At 41.0% G+C, this 24,102-nt stretch overlaps 1 protein-coding gene across 1 annotated transcript; it reads left to right on the forward strand.

Annotated features, from left to right (window-relative positions):
• The first annotated feature begins 92 nt into the window (after positions 1–92).
• Positions 93–19,337, forward strand: CCDC47 (coiled-coil domain containing 47). The gene is made up of 13 exons (XM_006041633.4): positions 93–339; positions 6,505–6,773; positions 7,203–7,310; positions 7,819–7,993; positions 9,805–9,926; positions 10,215–10,280; positions 12,083–12,184; positions 12,388–12,498; positions 13,691–13,776; positions 15,006–15,064; positions 15,362–15,471; positions 15,704–15,871; positions 18,793–19,337. The coding sequence occupies exons 2-13, from the start codon at positions 6,510–6,512 to the stop codon at positions 18,871–18,873; spliced, it is 1,452 nt and encodes a 483-aa protein (XP_006041695.1). The 5' UTR covers positions 93–339; positions 6,505–6,509; the 3' UTR covers positions 18,874–19,337.
• The last annotated feature ends 4,765 nt before the right edge of the window (positions 19,338–24,102 follow it).

The following is a 24,102-nucleotide window of genomic DNA, read 5'->3' on the forward strand; positions in this document are numbered from 1 at the left end:
CGGCTCCGGCCCAGGGGCGGTGCTTATGTAATTCTCCCGGCCGCCCTACCTCGTCTCAGCTGGGCGGGGGAGCAGGCGGTCTCGCGCAGTCCCCAGGGCTGTGTCTCGGCCCCGTGCCGCGCGCAGGCGCGGGCCGGCCTCACGCATTCTACGTAACGGCTGGCGGAGGCTACGTGAAGAGTGGCGCGGCGTGACTGAGCTGCCTGGTCAGGCTGTGTCCTAGAGGCGTCGGGACAGTGAAATCGCGGCGACCCGGCAGGCGGTGGCCGGGACCAGAGGCAGGCGGGATAGAGGCGGCGGCCGCAGGAGCAGTGGGCCGGGTTCTAGCCCCCGGTGCAGGTAGGGCGCGGGCCGTGACGCGCTGGTCGGTGGGGCCTGGCCCGGCCAAGCGGTGACGCTGAGTTGCGTGGCCTACCCGGGTCCCTATTCCCAGTCCGGCCCCTAAGTCCAGCCTTTTGGTGACATGCTTCTATCCCCGCGCCTTCTCGCCTTTCCCGATTTTCTTAAGAACATATCAAACTTTGTCCACCCCGAGTCCCTGTTTTCTGTTGGGAGTTCTGTTCGGGGTGACTTTAACGGTTTTGGGCAACTTCCAGAACTCGGAGCAAATGCCAACCCGCAGAGCAAAGTTGGAGCGTGCAGCAAGAATAATGGAGCAGAGAACTGATTCTCCATGCTGGGGAGAGATTAGACCCAGCTGGTTTGACAGACAGAAGCAGCAACCTCGATGGTGAATCTTCTCTGCAGGTTTCTAACATAAGACACTTTTATCCAGCGTTTGGAAGGAGACAGGCTGGAATGTCTCCATGATCTCCAGAAGCTTTAGGGTCTGGCCATTGTCAGAAAGATCCACTCTAAAATGCCAACAAGAAATGATTTCCACACTTAACACTCATCTTTCGTTTTTAAGTCCTGACCCAACCACAGCCCACTCCAGTATTCTTGCCTGGGAAATACAATGGGCAGAGGCCTGGCGCTACAGTCCATGGGTTGCAAAGAGTCGGACACGACTTAGCGACTAAACCAACCGCTGAGATTGCTGAATAAGCTAGGAGAAGAAATCAGACAGGACTTGTCGGTGCCGGTGTGGCCTGTCCAGGGAGTCTTGGGTCTGCCCCTCCGGCAGGGTTTGTGCATTTGAGAAATGAGTTGACAGGTGCCTGCAGAGAGACTTCTGAGACTGAAGGCCAAGGCACAGATGGCTTGGATAATTTTAACCTAAATACCCTTAAAGGGGCTCTGTTACAATGCTGAGTTATCTTAGAAGTGCTTCTGTGGTGTAAACATTCTAAGTGGAAATTCACAGACCTTTTGGCAGGCAGGCAGTCAGGCTGACTGTGTCAAGGTTAACCTGTATTTGCTTCTCTATTTGAAAAAGTTTCAAACACGGATCTAAAAGGGAATACTAAAGGTGAAGTATTTTTACATCTTACAGGGCGTTCATAAGGCACAGTGGAAGGAAGTAATAGGAACTGCTATTTATTGCGGGCCTTACATGTGCCAAGCACCTATCTCCTGTCACATCCACTGTAGCCCTACGAGAGGCATGGAGTGAATGGACCTCCCTTTTTTGTACCTGGGAAACAGGGATTTAAGTAGTTTGCCCAAGATCATACAGCTGGCAAATGGTAGAGCTGATGTTTTGTTTTGCTTTTAATTTTTTTTATTGATTTATTTTTGGCTTTGCTGGGTCTTCGATACTGGGAGGGCTTTTCTCTGCTTGTAGTGCTTGGGCTTCTCATTGCGGTGGCTTCTCTTGTTGCCAAGCACAGGCTCTAGGACCTGTGGGCTTCAGTAGTTGCAGTTCCCAGGCTCTAGATCACAGGCTCAATAGTGGTGCTGTACTGGCTCAGTTACTTCAAGGCAAGTTGGACCTTCCCGGATCAGGGATTGAACCCATGTCTCCTGCATTGGCAGGTGGATTCTTTACCACTGAGCCACCAGGGAGGCCCAGAGCTGATGTTTCAAAGCAAATCTAACTCCACCGACATAGGTGCTCCTTTTCATACTTTTTCCACTTTTGCCCATGAAGCTGAAGAGTGAGTGGAGACACAGCAAAAACCTCTTCGAGACTGTTGTCAAGAAGGCATCTGTGTTTTCGTGTAAAATGTCCCCTGGTGCTAATCTCAAAGATCAAATGTTTGAAAGGATAGAATATTGACCTCTCCTTGGAGGCATTTCTCAAATCATTTGTGCCTTTCAAAATTTATGAACTTCGTCCGATTCTAAGACTATTGCTTGAGCTGCCATGAGTTGGAGGGTATTGGGCAATAGTCTTTGATATTGAACCAATTTCCTTTATGAATTTATGGTGTTGTAAATATGAGATACAGAATATTCACGATGCCAGAGCACCTTGAGAGATTAGTCTGTACTCCCTTTTGCCACCCATTCACTCTCAGTGCTCAGCTCCCTGCATCCTGCACCACTTCCTTGCAGTTGCCAATCATGACTTCCTCATTAACATTTGGAAATTTTTGGTCCGTATTTTACTTGAACTTTCTGCTGCAATTGAAACGAACCTCTGTTTCCTTAGAGATGTGTTTCTCCTTTGGCTTCTGTAATATGATAGCACTTGAACCAAAGTCTCTTTTTCTCCATCCATTCCTTAGTTTCCCATTCTAATTCTTCCTACTACGCCCACCTTTGGCACCCCACTCCAGTACTCTTGCCTGGAAAATCCCATGGACGGAGGAGCCTGATGGGCTGCAGTCCATGGGGTCTCGAAGAGTCGGACAAGACTGAGCGACTTCACTTTCACTTTTCACTTTCATGCATTGGAGAAGGAAATGGCAACCCACTCCAGTGTTCTTGCCTGGAGAATCCCAAGGACAGCGGAGCCTGGTGGGCTGCCGTCCTTGGGGTCGCACAGAGTCGGACATGACTGAAGCGACTTAGCAGCAGCAGCAGCATGCCCACTTTTTAGCTGTTATGATTTGTTTCAAGATGTTTTGGCCCTTTTTTTTTTTTTAATCTAACTCTTCATACTCCATGGGGATCTGATCCATTCTCACACCATCTTATTTCCAACTTAGGCTCATAGCCTGAACTCCAGGGTTATATTTCAAACTGCTTCCTTTTCTTCTTTTATAAAATAAGTTATAATACCTTTTGGAATTGTGAAAATTAAGAGAGAAATGTTAATCAACTAACATACTGTTTGAAAACACTCCAAACCTTTCAGCCGGTACTAAATTTAATTTATTGTCTTCCCACCATTTTTTTCCCCTCTGTTGTTCTTTATCTCAAGGACGGCTTTGTCCAGCTGTTACTCAAGCCAAAACTTGGAATCACCCAGGATCTTCTTTTCCCACATTCTTTATGATGACAAATACAGTTTTTAAATACCTGTCAAATCTATTTTCTCGTTCATTCCCAATACCACTGCCAGTTCAGTCATGTTTTATCTTCTGTCTTTCTCAGCCACTTCCAGTTTTTCCCGCCTCAGGTGTCCTTCTTGGATTCACCTGTGTATGAGCTGTCAGGGTTAAATTGCAGATCTGATTGTGGCACTCTGTTACTTAAATCCTTTAGTTGATTCTCATTATCCACACATCTTAGTGTGGTGTTTAAATAAGAACCATCATGTTCTTGGGCTTTCCTGGTGGCTCAGTGGTAAAGAATTGGCCTGCCAACACAAGAGACTCAGGTTCATTCCCCAGGTTAGAAGATCCCCTGGAAAAGGGAATGACAACTCTTTCCAGTATTCTTGCTTGGGAAATCCCATGGAGGGAGAAGCCTGGTAGACTACAGTCCATGGGGTTGCAAGAGACTCAGACACAACTTAGCCACTAAACAGCAACATCATCACAATCTGGCCTGTGCAGGCCTGTTTAGCCTCTTTTATCCCATTTGGGTCTGCAAACCCAATGTTCTATCATTCCAGACTTCTAAAATGTACTGCTTCCTGCCTCTGTGCTATAGCTGTTCCTCACATTACAGTGCCTTTTCTTGAGTGCGAGAACTATCCTTTTATTTTGTAAAGAACATTTTATTACAAAAACATCATAGAAAAATTAGAAAAATAAAAAAATCATGCAGATTGCCCATACTCCTATCATACATAATAACTACTCTTTGTATGTAGATATATGTATAACCTTCCAGACCTTTTTGTTTGAGTATTTGCTTCTAAAACAACATGGGTTGGGTTCTATCTTCATTCATTAATGAACAAAAAGTAAGCTTGTTTTTGTATATATGCATGATTTAACCAGTTTTAGATTTTTCCTATCATGCTGTAACACATATCCTTAAAGCTAGATTCTCTTGGCATAGCATCTGAAACAGTGATGTGCTCATTGACAGTATGTTTAATTTGCTTTGGTAGGAGCATTTTATGAAAAGCAGTGAAAGCCAGAGGGGTTTTTAGGTTATTCTAAAGGAACTGGTTAGCCTTCATTGGTTATTGAATCCTTGTAAAACAAGAGTCATGTCTGAGAAGAATAATGGTAGTTTTTAGAGAGAAGTAGGGAGAGAGTTGAGACAGGGAAGACCATTTAGGATAATACTGTACTTCTTGAGTAGGTGGTGATAACTTGGGTTATGGTGGCTTTGGGAATCTAAGAAGGAAACACCAGAATTTGGTGACTGGTTAGATTTCAAAGGGAAAAGAAGATGAGAAATTAGGTATCTTGCTCTTTTCAATAAATAAAAACTAGAAATATGGGACTGATACGAATATCAAAATAGAAAAATTCAAGTACCTGTTGAGATTGAGGTGACTTTTGGGCAGGGTCAGAATGCAGCCTGAGAGGCAGACTGTCTGTACAGTCTGCAAATTAAGAATTGTTTTTGCATTTTTAAAGGGTTTTTTTTTTTTTTTTTTTTTTTAAAGAATACGCAACAGAGATAGGTATGTGGCCCACAAAGCCTATGATATTTCAGTTCAGTTCAGTTCAGTTGCTCAGTTGTGTCCGACTCTTTGCGACCCCAGGAATCGCAGCACGCCAGGCCTCCCTGTCCATCACCAACTCCCGGAGTTCACCCAGACTCACATCCATCGAGTCAGTGATGCCATCCAGCCATCTCATCCTCTGTTGTCCCCTTCTCCTCCTGCCCCCAATCCCTCCCAGCATCAGGGTCTTTTCCAATGAGTCAACTCTTCGCATGAGGTGGGCAAAGTACTGGAGATTCAGCTTTAGCATCATTCCTTCCAAAGAAATCCCAGGGCTGATCTTCAGAATGGACTGGTTGGATCTCCTTGCAGTCCAAGGGACTCTCAAGAGTCTTCTCCAACACCACAGTTCAAACGCATCAATTCTTCGGCGCTCAGCCTTCTTCACAGTCCAACTCTCACATCCATACATGACCACAGGAAAAACCATAGCCTTGACTAGATGCACCTTTGTTGGCAAAGTAATGTCTCTGCTTTTGAATATGCTATCTAGGTTGGTCATAACTTTCCTTCCAAGGAGTAAGCGTCTTTGAATTTCATGGCTGCAGTCACCATCTGCAGTGATTTTGGAGCCCAAAAAAATAAAGTCTAACACTGTTTCCACTGTTTCCCCATCTATTTCCCATGAAGTGATGGGACTGGATGCCATGATCTTCGTTTTCTGAATGTTGAGCTTTAAGCCAACTTTTTCACTCTCCACTTTAACTTTCATAAAGAGGCTTGTTGGTTCCTCTTCACTTTCTGCCATACTACTTGATATTTATTATACTATACAGAAAAAGTTTGTAAGGCATCGAAATGGACATGTCTGTTAGACGTTTGGTGATGTAGGGCTGGTGTTTAGATAAAAAGAGAGGAGGACTAGAAATATAGCCTAAATAGATTTGGTGATTGAAATCTAGCTACTGTTCAAACTCTGCCTCACATGCACTCCCCTTTTTTGTAAAACCTTACACATTTGGTAAGATGATTTAATTATCCTTAATATTTTCATATCATTTGGCACATTTTGTTGCCAGATTTCATTATATGAAATGGGCCAGTTAATAAAACTACTTCCTTCAGAGGGTTGTTAGAGGATTAAATTAGTTGCTCTTTGTAAAGCCTTTAGGACAGTGTGTAGCACTTTGTGTCTTAAACATTTGCTTTGATGGTGATGATGATTTGCACATATAAAGTTGATTTAATGCTGAAGAGCTTTTCTATTCATGCATTATTTTTATTACAACTAATAAATAGTTGCATCGCATTCTTTTATTATTCCTCTTCCCAGTTTCTATATAAAACTTTTTATAGGCACTCAAAAAAAAACTGCTTCCTGAATACACAGCATAAATGGAAACCCAACCTAAAGGAATTAAATGACTTGTCCAAGATTTTACAGATAACTGGTGAGAGAGCCCAGACTAGAACCCAGGCCACTTGAGCCTCACCTTATTGTTGTTTCTATAATACTATCTGAAATGAGTAGTATTCAATAAGAAAAGTGGGAGAATCTTAGATTTATTTTTTAACTATTTACAAAATGTAATCAGTGTATGTAGAAAAGCAGTCCATTTAGGGTTTTTTGGTTTTGTCTTTTTTTTTTTTTTTGACTCATTTTTCAGGTGCAATGAAAGGCTTCCATGCTTTCTGTGTTGTCCTTTTGATATTTGGGAGTGTCTCTGAAGCCAAGTTTGATGATTTTGAGGATGAGGAAGACATCGTAGAGTATGATGATAATGACTTTGCTGAATTTGAGGATGTCGCAGAGGACTCTGTCACTGAATCTCCTCAACGGGTGATCATCACTGAAGATGATGAAGATGAGACCACCGTGGAGTTGGAAGGGCAGGATGAAAGCCAAGAAGGAGACTTTGAAGATGCAGATACCCAGGTAAAGCTGCTTTTCCACTGATTTCTCGGGAAATTAGAAGGATGGGACATGGTGTAACTAGCACTTAGGGAGACCTTTACTCTCTGGTATGTTCCTTTTTGTTCAGCAGGTGGAGCTCTTCTAAATGTTTGTGGTTCGTTGCCACCTTTTATATTCAACAAAGAATGAATTGTATTTTTCTCCTCTATGGAAAGCGGGGAAGGAGTGGGCTAGATGTGTATTGGTGTGTGGGTGGGTGGAAATTGTGTCATTTGGAACCCAGGGTTCAAATGCATGGAGAGTTGTCATTTGTTTAAAATATGTCATATCTCTGTGTCCTGCCCTTGCTGTTTTCATGTTCTGTTTTCCTCTACAAATGGTGCCTGTAAAAATGAGATAAAACTGCTCGTGAGATTTATGGGGGAAACAGATTGTGCCTCGTTTTTGTAGGAGGGAGATACCGAGAGTGAACCATATGATGATGAAGAATTTGAAGGTTATGAAGACAAACCAGATACTTCTTCTAGCAAAAGTAAAGACCCAATAACAATTGTTGATGTAGGTATATAGATTTTGAATCCCAAACTGACAAACAAAATATCTTGCTGTCATTAATTTCAGAAATATAATTAGTGACATGCAGCTGATGTTGATATAATCCCGGGAGCCATGGAAGAGTTTGACATCAGTTTCTCTGATAACACTGTGCACATAGAGAAGCAACCCCTATGTTTTTATTTTAGCCTTCCTAGTTTTATTTACCAAGGAATGAAGAAGATAGACTTTGGGTTTATTTGGGAGATGGGGCTCAGAATCAAGATAAATACAGAGGGGTTTCCAGCTTTTCATGCCGTTTGATTATCCTCAGATTTCCTTAAAGAATCTTTTACAAAAATGACCTAGAACACCGAAATGGGCCTATTTTCAAAGCATAACCATATTCAGTGACAGTTATCTAAAGTATCCGCTTCCGTGTATAGATAGTCTCCTTCTCCTTCATCCCTTGAGTTAGCTTTGTCCTTCAAAGCCTCAGGCAACATTAAATGGAATGACTGTCCTTCCTCAGGTTCCTGCACACCTCCAGAACAGTTGGGAGAGTTATTATCTAGAGATTTTGATGGTGACTGGTCTGCTTGCGTACATCATGAATTATATAATCGGGAAGAATAAAAACAGTCGCCTTGCTCAGGCCTGGTTTAACACTCACAGGGAGCTTTTGGAGAGCAACTTTACCTTAGTAGGTAAGTTAAGCTAATGCAGGTCTAGCCACCTGCTTGAAAACTACATGGTAAAAACTGCTTTTTGTTCTCAGTATCAGCATCTAACTGCTTTCCTGCACTGTGAAGAGGATGCTTTTTTTCCTCTCTCAAGGATCCCTTTTTAGACTTTTGCATAATGAATACATTGCATTTATGAAATAGTTTTCTCATCTTTCATTATTCATCATTTGCTATGCAGCTTCCGATAGAATTGAGGTAATCAGTGTTATCAAAACAGGTTGATAAAAATCTAGCCAACAGCAAAGAGTTTTGACATTTTTGGTAGCTTGTGAAAGGCTTTCAATTCATCTTTTAGAAGCCCTTCAGAATCCCTTCAGGTTTCGGGCACTTTGGTTTGAGATCCACTGCAGAGGTGTACGCTGGAGGACCTCAGAGGGGGCCCCGTCACTGTGTAGTGTAGGGGTCAGGTGGGCTCACCCACCTTCACCTCTGTTTGGCTTTAAACACTATTTCCCTTTGATAGTAAGCAAGTACCCCTCTCTTCTGCTCCTAGTGGGGCTGTGTGCTATGCTTCCTGAGTGCTTCGCATACATTGTTTCTTATTCAATCTTTAGAACAAAATTGTCAGTTGGATATAGTTTCTGTTTTCCTAAAGAGGGAACTGAAGTCCAGAGATGTTAAAACTTGTCTAAGCTATTCAGTTGCAACCATGATATATTAGAACCTAGTCTACCTACTTTGCCTGGAAAATCCCATGGATGGAGGAGCCTGGAAGGCTGCAGTCCATGGGGTCGCTGAGGGTTGGACACGACTGAGCGACTTCACTTTCACTTTTCACTTTCATGCACTGGAGAAGGAAGTGGCAACCCACTCCAGTGTTCTTGCCTGGAGAATCCCAGGGACGGGGGAGCCTGGTGGGCTGCCATCTATGGGGTCGCACAGAGTCGGACACGACTGAAGTGACTTAGCAGCAGCAGCAGCAGTCTACCTACTTCCAAAATCCATGCTTTCCACAATAATATACTCTTTCAGTACTTTTTGACCTGGAAATTAGGAAAAATATAAGCAGCCTTTAATGTCTTCACTTCGTCTGGTATGTGTTTAGTTGGTGTATCAGTCTGCTTTACCTTGTCAGGTTGGACACTTTTTTTGGGTACACTTAATGAATTAAATGAAGAGAGGAAATGACTAGAATTTGAGCTTTTTCTAGTTCTAAAATTGGAGAAGGAAATGGCAACCCACTCCAGTATTCTTGCCTGGAGAACTCCGTGGACAGAGGAGCCTGGTGGGCTACAGTCCATGGGGTCACAAAGAGTCGGACACAACTGAGTGACTTAACACTTTAACACACACTAGCTCTAAAATACAAGTCTTAATACCACTTTTATTTTGCTGCTGAAAAAGCAAACTTGGATAAAGTTAACTGAAAGGAGACACAATGAGGGAGTGCTGACTAGTTAGTACTAATGATATTTTTTATTCAGTACATAGGTTTTGTTTTAGTTCTTTCTTTTTAAAAAACTTTTGGCAGACACCTAAATTGACTTTGTTCTATTTTGTACCTATTCTTGAGATATTTATACTCCAAGCTGGATGTCATTAACTGATAAGGACACGCAAGTAATGCTAGAGTCCATAATTTTTGAATGGCAACAATAAGAAGTAAAAGGAATAATGTGCATCTCTTGTAATCTATGTGTAAAGTAGAGTTCTATAAGATAGCTAAGTATTGCTCACCTAAAGTTACCATGATGTCGGGGTCAGAGTAGAAGAGAGTGTGGTGATTAGGCCCACCATTTCCAGCGGATCATGGTAAGTGGTTTTACCCCCAGGGGATGATGGAACCAACAAGGAAGCCACCAGCACAGGAAAGCTGAACCAGGAGAATGAGCACATTTACAACCTGTGGTGTTCTGGCCGGGTGTGCTGTGAGGGGATGCTTATCCAGCTGAGGGTAAGTGGGGAACTTAAAATGAGATCTAAAAATCATCTTTGGGGAATTACCTGGTGGTCTGGTGGTTAGGGCTCTGTGCTTCCACTGCAGGGGGCCTGGATTCAATCCCTGGTCAGGGAGCTAAGATCGTGCAAGCTATGCAAGCAAATAACTAAGTATTGTCTTTTTACTGACTGGCTAATGTAGCGTGTATTTTATGAAGCATGTGAGTTCCCTTCTAAGGTCTTTTCCTTATAACAAGTAGAAGTTGCAATTGTTCTCTTGGGTTTCTTTTTTCTTGTTTTCTAGTTCCTCAAGAGGCAGGACTTACTGAATGTCCTGGCCCGGATGATGAGGCCAGTGAGTGATCAAGTGGTAGGTATTCGACCCCAGGTTTTCTCTGTACAGATTGGCTTCTTCACGTCTTAGAGCTTATTCCATTTCTTGCCTGGATTATACTTGGACTTTGTGACAACTTGTGTCCTTTGTCCCCTCCAAAATGGAACCTTTTCTGTTTAGACAGATCATGTTCTACTCAATGTGCAGCTAGCTGCAACTGGGGGTGCGGGGGTGACCCAGGAGCTACAAATAAGATCTGGTTAATAAGGGCTGTATCAATAATATACAATATTTTGTATATTTTTATTGGATTGAAACTCAATTGTTATTTAAAAGCTCTCCTTTTTTTGTTGTTGCAAACCTGTTTGTTTATATAATTTTTCTAGTATGGCCACAGATGATTTAATCTACACATTTTTAGAGCCTCATCAATTAAAACTCAAAGGAGGAAGTTTTGCTGCATCTTTAGCATCTTTTTCATAGAAATTATTCTTTATTGTGTTGTGGTAATCAGTTTTAGTTCTTTCCTGAGGTAGATTTAATCTTTGCTTTTCCTCTGAGCCAGGCAGCCTTTTACCTTTTTTTGTTGGTTTTTGTTTTTTTATTTTTCCCCCTGCAATCATAAACAACCTCAGCAAACAAGAAGTTCTTTGTATTTTTAAGCCCTTTTTATCAGGAGGGTTCTGCTGACGGTGTTACTTTGTATAGTTTCCCCTCAGTGATCAAAGGGTAGAAAACCTTTTCTTGAGCAGCTGCCATGGCGTCAGATCTTTGCCGTATCTCCCTCTGTTAACATTTCCTTCATCCTTATATATACTGGTAAATTTTTACCTAAACTTTTAAAGAGTGAATAAAAGAAATAAGACCATGTTTTATCATACCAGACTCTTCAGGCTTATAACTTTATCTCTCTGGTCCAGTGTAGAGCATTAAAAACCGTGTAACTTGCTTCTAGGGTGTTGCTAGCTCCCAGTGCTGGCAACCAATTCTCTGACTCTCTGGATGCCAGTGGGGTGGCCAGCAATTCAGTTCAGTTCTGATACTGTCTACCTGGAGTTAGTGCCAGACCTACGAGTTAAAGGTCTCAGACCCACAAGATTGCCCACACTTCACAGGTCCCAGGCCACCAGACATCTGATTGCCCAGATATAAATCTATAGAGTTCCCGTAGCCGTCCCCTCAGAGTCAATAATTTGCTAGAATAGCTCACAGAGCTCAGGAAAACATTTTACACTAACCAGTTTGTTGTAGAGGATGAAGTTCAGGAACAGCCAAATGGAAGAGAGGCGTGGGGCAAAGTATGGGGGTGGGGTGATGCACAGAGCTGCCATGCTTCCGGAGCTTAGGCCCTCTTCCCAGGGCCATTCAGGCTTTGGCAGAATTCAGCTCCCTGTGGTTGTAGGTTCCCATTTTCCTGCTAGTTGTTGCTGGGAACCATTCTTAGCTCCTTGAGGCCTTTCTCAGGCACTTGCCATGTGGTCCATCCAACTCCCACCCCTCCCCCCCACCCCTCCCTCCCCTCCACCTCCCCGTCCTGCTCCATTGCCCTTTCACACTTTGACTCTTTCTTTAAGTAGGGCCCAGTCCCTTCTGAGGACTCCCTTGATTATATCAGTCCACCTGGGTGGGGGGTGGTGTCCCTTTTGATTAACTCAGTCAGCTGATTAGGGACCATCTTCCAAGTAACACAATATCATGGGAGCAATAATACCACATTCCCAAGTCCTGCTCATATTCAAGGGGAGGATGTGGCAGTCGGCAGTAATCTTGGAGGCTGCCTTAGAAATCTGCCTATCATAGAACCTAATAAGTGAGGTTTCTTTGTTTTTTTTTTTAAGCAAATAAAAGTAACTATGAATGATGAAGACATGGATACTTATGTGTTTGCTGTTGGTACTCGGAAAGCCTTGGTGCGACTACAGAAGGAGATGCAGGATCTGGTATGTCAGGTTCTTCTAACTCAAATAATATGTAGAAACTGTGTCTCTCTATTACATAAAAGTTCAACTTCAGGGCATAAGATAATTATATAACTTGACCAGTTGTATCACTTTGAAACAGGTCAGTACCTATTTTCTTGAGAAAAGAAGTTCCTGTGCATAATAAAATATTGTGTCTTACTTTCAACCGCTTTTTCCTCTAGAGTGAGTTTTGTAGTGACAAACCTAAGTCAGGAGCCAAGTATGGACTGCCTGACTCCTTGGCCATCCTGTCAGAGATGGGAGAAGTCACAGACGGAATGATGGACACAAAGGTAAAGACAATAGCAACATACATTTGCAGACCTTGGCCATGTACAGGGCAGTCTCCCTGAAAGTTACACTGTACAAATTCACCATTGTATCTTCCTTTCCCACACAACCATGAAAATACCTTCCTTAAAACACTAGACTCACTTGTCAAAAAGGCAATTTTATTAGCCAAGAAGTTCTCTCTAAACCAAGAATCAGTTGTCCCTAGGATTGCTAATGGCATTCAGGCTTTTTGGAAAAGGACTACAACTTTAATCCTTATCAACATGTCATTTAGTATCTTTTTTTTTTTTTTTTTTTAAGTTTCAGTTAGAATAGAAAATGGGTATAGGGATTTCTGGTGGTCCAGTGGCTAAGACTTTGTGCTCCCAATCCCCAGAGTGCCTGACTTCAATCCCTGGTCAGGGAACTAGATCCCACAAGCCAGAACTAAAGATCCTGCATGCAGCAATTAAGACTCGACACAGCCAAATAAAGAAATAAACTATTTTTTTTTCTCTTGGTCGTATATGGTAGCAGCACATCTTACTATCATAAAAATATAAGATAGCTGAAAGACAGTTCTAAATGTAAGTTCTGGGTAATATGGTTGTGAAGAATCCCTGAAAATAGTTTAGATTTTATGTTCATGCTTTCATTCGTATTTTTCTTTTTTTGGGGGGGGGGGGTATGGTTGTTTTTTTCATTTGTATTTTGAACGTTATTTTGGATGAATTTTCAGTTGCTCAGTGGGAAGACTTTTGATCATTGGTGTGACTAAAAAAGGTGCTGCTGCTGCTGCTGCTAAGTCACTTCAGTTGTGTCTGACTGTGTGACCCCATAGACAGCAGCCTACCAGGCTCCCCTGTCCCTGGGATTCTCCAGGCAAGAACACTGGAGTGGGTTGCCATTTCCTTCTCAAATGCATGAAAGTGAAAAGTGAAAGGGAAGTCGCTCAGTTGTGTCTGACTCTTCGCGACCCCATGGACCGCAGCCCGCCAGGCTCCTCCGTCCATGGGATTTTCCAGGCAAGAGTACTGGAGTGGGGTGCCATCGCCTTCTCCGAAAAAAGGTGCTAGTTTCATTGTAAAGCTTTAGGCTTCATGACATTGTGCAAAAGTAAGGAGGATTAAAGAATGAATATCTTTATGAAAAAAGGGAGTTGCATCAAACCTACTTTAAAAAAAAATAATAATTTTCTTTTCTTTATTTCAGATGCTTCACTTTCTTACACATTATGCTGACAAGATTGAATCCATTCATTTTTCAGACCAGTTCTCTGGTCCAAAAATTATGCAAGAGTACGTATGAGATAAAAATATTGATCAGTTTTCTTCACTAGCTTTCTGTGTTGAAATACCTGCAAAGTGCTTCTGCAATTACCCTTCCCAAATGAGTTTTCCTTTGCTTTGACTGCATGCATCGTGAAGGTAATTGAAAACCTATGGGAAACAATCAAATAAGCCCCCTCCTCTGTTTGCGTGTGTCACTGCATGTACGCATCACCCACTCAGTGAGGTAAAGGAGAATCTTACAGACTGGCTGGTACTAAGAAAATACAGCTCGTAATCTCTGTCTTTTATAGTCTAATTTATGATGTGAATCTGTGGTGTCTGACTTGTGTTTGATTGATTGCAAATGTAAGCATTTTGTAATTCGTGGCCTTTTCTTCCTTCTTTAACGGTTGGGTGAATATATTCTTTCTAGTATATAGATACATACATATTCAGGACTTAAATTTGTTGTTTGATTTCACACCTGGTCTCAGGGGAGCACATTTAAGTTTACCCTTGGTGTAGAATTGGTTCTGACCTAAATTTTTGGCTAAGGACTGTGGAGTTGAGTACAGTTAGAAAAGCCAGTTTGGATTTTAGTTTTGTGTCAAAATCACCAAGATAATCAAAATTGCTTATGCCTCTAGATAGCATTACATCATCCTTACCTTGCTCAACTCAGTAATAATACTGTGGGCAAAGTATCACATTGCTGATTCATGGAGCATCTTATATGGGGTGGGGGTATGAAAGGTTGAAAGTCAAAGATTACAAGAGGAATCTTCGGTGAGTCAGAAATGAATTATTATATGCTACAGTAGATTATTTCTAAATTTATTCTGATCCTGACAAAAAACAATAGCCTTCATTATAGGAAGATGGATAAAGAGTTGGAAATAAAAGTTAAAATCCATCAAAATAAAAAGGTTTTAAAATATGGGCCTCATACTTAAATATAGGCTCATTTCTGGCTCCCCAGGTGAGATGAAATATATCTTGCCTAGAGGGGACATCACTGGAGGTGTTCAAGGATAGGATAAAGATCACTTGGGAATGCATCCATCAGATAGACGAGAGGACCAGATGACCTGTAAAGCTCCTTCGGTCTCTGAGATTGTATTTGACTTGGGGATACCAAGACAAATACTGTGCTGATTATTTGCAGGTATCTGTTCATCTAAGTGAATTGTGTGACTTATGTGCATGGAAAGTCTCTCTCTTATGTTCTTTCTAAATAGCCTTTTCTTTTATGACAGGGAGGGTCAGCCCTTAAAGCTGCCTGACACTAAGAGGACACTATTGTTTACATTTAATGGTAAGTGTTCTGCTTCCTGAGTTCTTTTTTTTCTGTGATATGATCTTAAGGAGAATATGGCTTCTTTCTAAAAGATAGCAATAAAAAACTACAATAAAACCAACGCCATGCCAGCATCTTGGTTATTAGGTTTCTTCAATAAGAGATCCTTGTATATATTTTAATTTCTACTTGCTGCTGCATTTTAGCTGTCTAAGAAACTTGGAGAAAGGAGCCTATTAATATAAAAAGAAAAAGTTAATACCAGAAGTCTGAATGCTCCCATTAACTCAATAAGAAAATGGTTTGGTTTTCCAGTGCCTGGCTCAGGTAACACTTACCCAAAGGATATGGAGGCTTTACTACCCCTGATGAACATGGTGATTTATTCTATTGATAAAGCCAAAAAGTTCCGACTCAACAGAGAAGTAAGACTTCATTTTTATTCTAAGTTGGAGCCTCTTTTTGTTGTTCCCCTCCCCCTGTTGGGGGGCAGCAGGGAGGAGGGGGTCATGTTTTGCTTATTTCAGTGATTTTATCTTTGCTAGCTGGCTTGAAACTGCTCGGTGGGAGTGGTTTTATAAAAGAATACTGAATGGGATTTTGTTTCTGCTGGACTGAAATGGATTTCTGATGAATTGCTTTGTTTCCTGGGGAAAGGGCAAACAAAAAGCAGACAAGAACCGAGCTCGAGTGGAGGAGAACTTCTTGAAGCTGACACATGTGCAGAGGCAGGAAGCAGCCCAGTCCCGGCGGGAGGAGAAGAAAAGAGCCGAGAAGGAGCGAATCATGAATGAGGAGGATCCTGAGAAGCAGCGCAGGCTAGAGGTAAGACAGACTTTTCTTATCGCTGGGGTAAAACATTTATAAGGGGATGTCTGTTGGCGCCATCTTGGCTGTTAAATGTAATTCTTTGTAGGAATGTGCACAGGCTAAAAGCTTAGCATTTTCTCAGCATTTGGGACAGTTAGCACTATAAGAAGAAAAAGGAGGAGTAATCTTCCCTGTTCAAACCGTGTTAGATTGAGTCTCGATCCTGGTGAATGATATGAATTATTCTGTTCCCAGCACAAGCCCTTTCTGAAAGTTCCACTATCATCATTCAGGCCAAACATGTACTGAGGTAGAAAGAAATTAGGAATTTTAATAAAAGCCAACACATGCACCTACGATCCAAATAAACTTGTTTTATAAAATTTCTATTTTGATTATAGATTAGAGAATTCTAATTTTTTTCTTTGTATTTTGTTTTTTATTTTGTACACAGTTAGAATCTCAAACTTGAGATTGCTTTTGTTTTAGGATTTTTTAAAAATTTATGTTTAATTGGAGGATAATTGTTTTACAATATCATGTTGGCTTCTTCCATACAACAACATGAATCAGCCAGAAGTATGCGTATGTCCCTTCCCTCTTGAGCCTCCGTCGCCCCCATCGCACGCCTCCAGGATGTCACAGAGTGCCACCCGCAGCTCCCTGTGTTATACAGCGACTCCCCACTAGCTGTCTGGTTTACATGCGATAATGCGTGTGCTTCAGTGCGACTCTCTCAATTTGCCCCACCCTTTCCTTACCCTGCTGTGTCCGCAGCCTGTTCTCTGTGTCTCTATTCCAGCCCTGAAAATAGGTTTGTCAGTACTATAGTTCTAGATTCCATATATGTGTGTTAATTATGAAATTCTTTTTTTTCTGACTTCTGTCTGTATAACAGGCTCTAGGTTCATCTACCTCACTAGAACTGACTCGAATGCTTTCCTTTTTATGGCTGAGTAATATTCCATTGTATATATGTACTGTAATTTCTTTATCCATTCATCTATTAATGGACATCTAGGTTGCTTCCATGTACTAGCTATTGTAAATACTGCTGCAATGAACATTGGGGTACATATGTTTTTTTTTCAGTTATGGTTTTCTCAGGGTATATGCCCAGTAGTGGGATTGCTGGGTCATATGGTGGTTTTATTCCTAGATTTTTAAGGAATCTCCATACTGTTCTCCATAGTGACTGTATCACTCTACATTCCCACCAACAGTACATGAGGGTTCCCTTTTCTCCACACCCTCTCCAGCATTTATTGTTTGTAGATTTTTTCATGATGGCCATTTTGACCAGTGTGAGGTGGTACTTCACTGTAGTTTTGATTTGCATTTCTCTAATAATGAGTGATGTTGAGCATCTTTTCATGTGTTTGTTGGCCATCTGTATGTCCTCTTTGGAGAAAAGTTTGTTTTTAGGTTGTGGTATGTTGTGTTTCAAACATTAGCATGTTCTCATATTTTGTGAATTAAGATGCCATAGTCCAGCTGTAAAATTTTAAACCTTGTAAATGCTAGTCAAAAAAAGAGAAAAACTGAGTCCTGGGAAATGTGAATCTTAATGAGAATAACCTCACGGATTGAAGAAAATACTTGGAAGTGCAGGAGGCAAGCTGCTAAGAAAAAGGGAGCCCTCGTGTGGTGCTTTAGTTGCCAAGAGGAGTCATGCCATCGAGCGAAGTGACCAGAAGACCACAGGCCTCCTCTCATCCTACCTATTCTTAGCACTTTTTGTTTGATTTGGTTTGGTTTAGTTGATGGATATTTTTCCCCTGAAAATAGAGCTCTGTGTTTGTGCAATCTTCTTTATAAATATAATTGGCTTTTTAATAGACACACAGGAAGAATCTACATGGACTCATTAATAGATAATGCCTTTCATTTTTCTATGGAAAAAAAAGTTCTCCAGATATTTCTAGGGTTTGAAACTATAATAGGCTTAAGAAAAAGAGGGGCCCAGAACTTAAGTCAGATTGTAAGTTGCTTGTAGGTATAAACCATGTATTTTTTTTAGAACCACCACTTTGTAATATCTAGGCCTAGTTATCTTATGAGAAGATCCAATGAATTAAATGGGAAAGGAGCTTACCCCCCTCCCCTCCAACAAAAAAAATTCTGTAATGAATTTCTGGCTTGAATGGCTCATGTATACATATGATCTTGACTTTTTTGCCATTGCTGGTGGAGCTTTGCTTGTTTTGTTCCATATTTAATTTGAAAAATATAGAGAAACATATACACAGATATTGGGACTTCCCAGGTGGCGCTAGTGGTAAAGAGCCTACCTGCCAGTGCAGGAGACTCAAGAGACATCGGTTCAATCCCTGGGTCAGGACGATCCCCTGAAGAAGGGCATGGCAACACACTCCAGTATTCTTGCCTAGGAAATCTCATGGACAGAGGAGCCTTGCATGCTACAGTCCATAGGGTCACAAAGAATCGGACACGACTGAAGTGACTGAGCACACACTCAAGCATACTCCTAATTCCTAAATAAAAATATGATAAAAATTCTCAGTCAGACATTATGGATTGAAAGGTGTTGGGCTTGGGTGTAAAGGCTATGCTAATAAGAAGAGATTTATAATTAATAACCTGATCAAACAAAATCTTAAGGTTTTCTGACCTGAAATACAAATCCTTTGCAGATACATATGTTATGATGAAAGTTGGGCTATTCTTTCTTGTATGTGGGAAAAATCAAAATAACAAAGTCTGCATAAGTGTACTGTCTAATTTCGCTCTAAAGATTTTAGTTACCTTTACTTCAAGTTAATTTTCATTAACCAACATACGTATTAGCAATTCTTATAACTATCTTCTGAAATGTTATTTGTGGTGTTAGTCTAAACAGTATAGGCAGTATTCAGTTCTGATTTTTTTTTTAACAAGTACTTAAATCTTAGTTTGGATTCCCTCTTTCTCTTTAGGAAGCTGCTTTGAGGCGTGAGCAAAAGAAATTGGAGAAGAAGCAAATGAAGATGAAACAAATCAAAGTGAAAGCCATGTAATAGCCATCCCAGAGAGCTAAGTCCTAACACCACCTTTAAGTTCAAAATTCACAGGAAACAAAAGCTACCAGTTCGTTTCTCATCTTAAAGTTTCCCAGTGACTGAGAAGTCCTTATTTCATCACCTGTTCTGTTTTGGCTTGGAGTCTTACAGAGGTTATAGATACATTGGAAGGAGTCTGTTTCAGTCATTTTCTTCCAGATAATCAAATTATTTTGATTATTTTATAAAAGGAGTGATATATGAAATCTGTGTAGTTTTAAAACATTTTAAAAATTATAACATGAATCATAAGTACTTTTAGTGCTTGATATTTGAAGAAATATCATGAAATTTATAGATATATAATTAGATTGTTGCTTTTTTGTTTAAGCTAGGCAGTTGAAATGGCAATGAAGATTGACTATAAACCGCAATTCCACAAATAACCATTGGAATTACACAATAAACATTTCTTGGTGTTCTCTTCTGTGTCTACATTAAACTTGTGAAAAAAAATAAAATTTAGAACACTGTATGTGGTATTGAAATTTCAGGGACTCAACAGTCTAGTTCAGTATATGTTTATAGGTGGGAGGCCCTTATGACAGTATCATAGGCTATCTGTAGGCTTTAGGATACTTATATGTACATGGAAACTTCTAGGGATAGGAAGAATAGGAGCACGGTTTTCTCCTTACCTGATACAATGAGCTCATGACAATGTGAATGCAGTATTTTAAGTGGCTGTATGTTTTCTTGAGTAACAAATGCATGAAAATTACCTGCTTCGCCTAGGTGAGATCAGTGGTCTGTGTGAAGTCAACAAACGTCCTCCTTGGTTGCTGCAACCTGTCGGATGTTCATGGAGAAGCTCTGTACTCTGTTATGGCTGTGTTCCTGTGCTTCTCCTTCTGCTTTTATCTCTTCCACAGTTGAGGCTGGGTATATTTCTTCAAAGAAGTAGCCATGAATATGCATAAATATGCTTTTTAACATGAGCTTTCCTAAACTACAGAGAGTTCTTCCTGCCTTTTGAGGAAGGAACTCTTGGGGGAGAGGCCCATCTGTTCTGCACGAGCATTTAGCTTGTTCAGATCTCTGCATTTTATAAATGCTTCCTACTAAGAAAGCATTTTTTAAAGTCACTGCTTGTACCAGGTAATTTTTGCTGGGGCTGGGAAAGGGTTGGGTTTTTGTGGGAGAGGGGTGGGTGGGTATTTTTTGTTGATGCTGTATGTGCCAGTGTGTTCTGAGGCAATAACAAGTTGCTGTGAAAACAGCATGTGCTGCTGCCTTTGTAACTGCATGGAAACTCTCCACATGGGTTTTTCTCTAGGGCAGTGCAGAAATGTGTAAGCTGGGAGATGCAAATGTAATATTTTTTTTAACAATTCATGAAATTAAGTTATTAAAGATAACAAAAATAAGATTGAATTACTTTAATGCTATATAATTCTCAAATTAGCCTTGTTCTACAAATCTTTAACCTGCATTTTAGAAATCAAAGTTGATATGCTTAGCTATCTTTTGATTAATAAAAGCTTTCTTAAAGTCCCCACATTTGGACCATGGCAGCTAATTTTGTAATTTAAGCATTAATATGAACTACCTATGGACATATATTAAACTAATTGACAAAATTCTCAGAGTGCCGCCTTTACTTTTCTGGGGTTTCCCTACAAGAGTATAAGCCCATAGGAATGTCATTCTTGTTCAGTAAAAGTCAGCACTGAAATGCTTTTCCCTCAAAAGAGTTGGCATTGACAATAATCCTTTTGTTGTTTAGTTGCTAAACCGTGTCCAGCTCTTTGTGATTCCCTGGGCTGCAGCACACCAGGCTTCCCTGTAATTGTTAGCAGGTTTTGGTTTTGGAGTTTGTTTTTGTTTCTTGGCCTTGCTACACGGTTTGCAGGATCTTAGTTCCCCAACTGAGAATCAGACCCATGCCCTTGGCAGCAAAAGCGTGGAGTCCTAACCACTGGACCCCTCTCCTAATTCCCACCAGTTGTTTATAGAATGTTTTCTATTTTTAGAGCCCTATTAATAGGCTTCTCCCCAGAAGTCCCCCACTAAAGTTAAGACACCATTGTCTCTCCTGTGACTGAGAGGACAAAGAAAGGAGAATGTTGTTGACTGTCACGTGTTAGAAAAACACTAAGCCGTCTAATCTTGTCTGCATTGCGTGGGCATTTAGCAGTACTGCAACAAGTGCTGGACTGGAAGATAAAGACTTGGTTTTTAGTGCCAGCAAAACCAGTTACTAATCCTTTGACTTTGGGTAAGTCACTAACCTCTTTGAGTCTTGTTCTTCCTTCTACAAAGTAAGGATAGTAATTATTTTCTCAACCTGCCTCACATGTAGATCAACACCAAAAGGTAATACGTGCAAAATTCTCCTATAAATGATAGCACTATAAAAGTATATCATCTAGGTTTATTCTCCAAATGGTGTATTTTTGCTTTATTCTGTTTTGCTTTTCTTTCTGTCAGTGGAAACCAAGCAGATCCTTTCAGAGTTCTCTAAGTTCTGGATATAACATGTGTGTCTACACAAACCATGATAGAGTTTATTGTGGTGGGAGGCGGGCAGTTTACAATTCTGTTTCCTTAATGATAGAACCTTTCCTTGTCAGGCACCATTGTGAAACTTTTCTTTAAATGGGACAATTGGCATTCTCATTCCACCCATCCAATAGGAATTGGAAATGGGAAAATTATTTAGAGCAGTGTTGTACAAGGACCTATTGGTTTCGGTGCAAGGGATGAAATACTGTACTTTATCATTCCAGCTTCTTTAAGTTCTGGGCTGTATTCATTTTAAATGATTTGAAAAGCGATAGAGAGGAGAGAGTTACACTCGTAAGAGTGGCTTCTATTATAGACTGCTAAAACAATAGTGAAAAATACTGCTTTTCTTAGTTTCTGGAATTTGGTGATGGGCCAAAGATTTATTTGCATTTGGATAAGTGTGATGGTTTTATCTTTGTGCAAGTTGAATGTCATCATCTCAGCTGTGACCTGAGAAGTGGTACAAATTTCAGAAAAAAGTTTTATGTTGTTTTTCCCCCCCCAAAAGGAAGAACTTCATGTCTGTTACTGTATTGCTTTTAATGGATATTACTAGGTTTTATTTTCGTCTTTTAAAATTAAAAGACACCCAGTCCTTTTAAAGTATTTAGTTCCATATAAGTATTTAGGTTATTTGCTGTATCAACTTTGCTTTCCTATCACATTTTCAACTTACATGCTTAAATAGCTTTCTTTTGCCTTTTTCTTGCATGTACTTATATTACTTACCAAGGTTGAAGCAAAGCTAGAACTGAAGCCAGTTTGCTGCTTCAGGAAAGAGCTCTGGGTTTGTGGGTTACGACCCAGGTGCTGTTGTAGTGTGTAACAAGTGTCTTTCCTCATCTGTAAGTGGGTATCATCTACTCGGACCTTTCTGAAATGCCTGTTCAGAGGATCATATTAGATCATAGGTATAAAGTGCTCAGGCCTTCCCAGGTGGCACTAGTGGTAACGAACCCGCCTGCCAGTGCAGGAGACACAAGAGATGCAGGTTTGATCCCTTGGTCTGGAGGAAGGCATGGAAACCCACTCCAGTATTCTTGCCTGGAGAATCCCAGGGACAGAGGAGCCTAGTAGGCTGCAATCCTTAGGGTCGAAAAGAGTCTAAGACACGACTGAAGCGACTTAGCACACATAAAGTGCTTAGACATAAAAAATGCTCTATAAATAATGCTGCTCAACTTGTTAAACTACACATCGTAAGCATTTCCAGCTGTCACTCGAGTATTCTAGGCAATTAGTTTTACTGTTCCCCACAGTTAATTTATGTGCTATCTTGAAGAGGGCATTGCAGTGCTTATCAGTCCCATCTCCATTCCTCTAGGTGTCAAGCAAATTTCAGAAGGCTCCAGAAATCTTGAAGAGTTCTAGCCCTTATTATACATAAGTGAGAAGCATTACGGAGCTTGTGCACCCCAGAACTCATAAGTCAAAAGCAAAGCAAGAAGACATTGAGTTTGTAAACTTTAAACATTGGCCTTTCATTACACCAGTTTTCTAAGTTATCTGGATTTAGGAGGCCTTTCTGCAAGGAAATTTGCTCCTTTAAACAGTCTAGGCCGACGATTCTCAAACTAGTGGGCAGTCATGAAGATGGTGAGATCTTTTAGCCCCCTTGACCCAACTGACATCCAGCTAGAAAATGTAGCTACAGGGCTGGGTATCAGATGGGAAGTACTTCTGTATTTAAATTCCCTATCCTGGTGGCTGCATTATATTTGGCATCTTTTCAAGGCACTGACTCCTCCAGTAGTCTTATTTCCAAAGTCTACATGGCAAAATGATCTTTTCCGAAGAACATCACAAGGATTTTACTTCACTTTCTGCTACTATCTTGCTTTGTCAATTTACCAAGTTCGCTGCTGGGTAAGGATCTTATTTGATAATGAGAGAATAGTGAGAATACTGCTTGGGAATGCTAAAGCAAGAGATAAGATCAGACTGATGTGTGTAAAATTCAGTAAGATCCTGAGACGCACTGGAAAGAGTTCACATTGACTTCAGGCATCAAATTTCCATCAGTCCCTGTTTGAATGTAGCTCAACTCACCCATCTTGGAAGTTAAACCAATATAAATCTGTCAAGGATCTTAGCCAGGAAGGGCCAGTGTTCATTACTGGATGGTGTAGATCCAATTTTGGATCCAGCCCACCCCCACCCCCGCCTCCGTGAGAGGAGCAAGTCACTGAAAAAAACGCGGGCTCACGGAAGTCTTGCTCCATCACTTATTGCTTCATCCTTTCTCAAGCTCTGCATCCCTTGGTTGAGGCTAGCCTCCCCAGAAAGGCAAACTTAACAGGTTTCTGCAAACGGCACATGTCTCAAAGTCGTGGATACGGAAGAATTCAGGACAAAAGATCCAGAGAGGGACAAAAAAAGATAGTTGAGCAGTCTTCCTCCCTTTATAGAAGGCGGAACAGAGAAAGGGTGGGTTTCCGCTTTGTAGCTTGTCAGTCTGGTGCCCGAGAGGCCAAAGTGAGGGGCGTTTAAGACATCTTCAAAGAAAGTGCGAGACTGATTTTTCCTAAAGTCCTACCACAGGAAGGGAAAAAGAACCCGCCAAAAAGTAGCCAAGTCAGCAGCCAGCGTTGGTTTGCCTTCCTCTAGTCCCTTTGACTCTTCATTATTGAAATCATCCCACTTCCTTCCTGCTTCCGGGACCGAGGCTCACAGAGCCCT

The sequence above is a fragment of the Bubalus bubalis genome, chromosome 3 (assembly GCF_019923935.1).
Source record: "Bubalus bubalis isolate 160015118507 breed Murrah chromosome 3, NDDB_SH_1, whole genome shotgun sequence".
Taxonomy (NCBI): domain Eukaryota; kingdom Metazoa; phylum Chordata; class Mammalia; order Artiodactyla; family Bovidae; genus Bubalus; species Bubalus bubalis.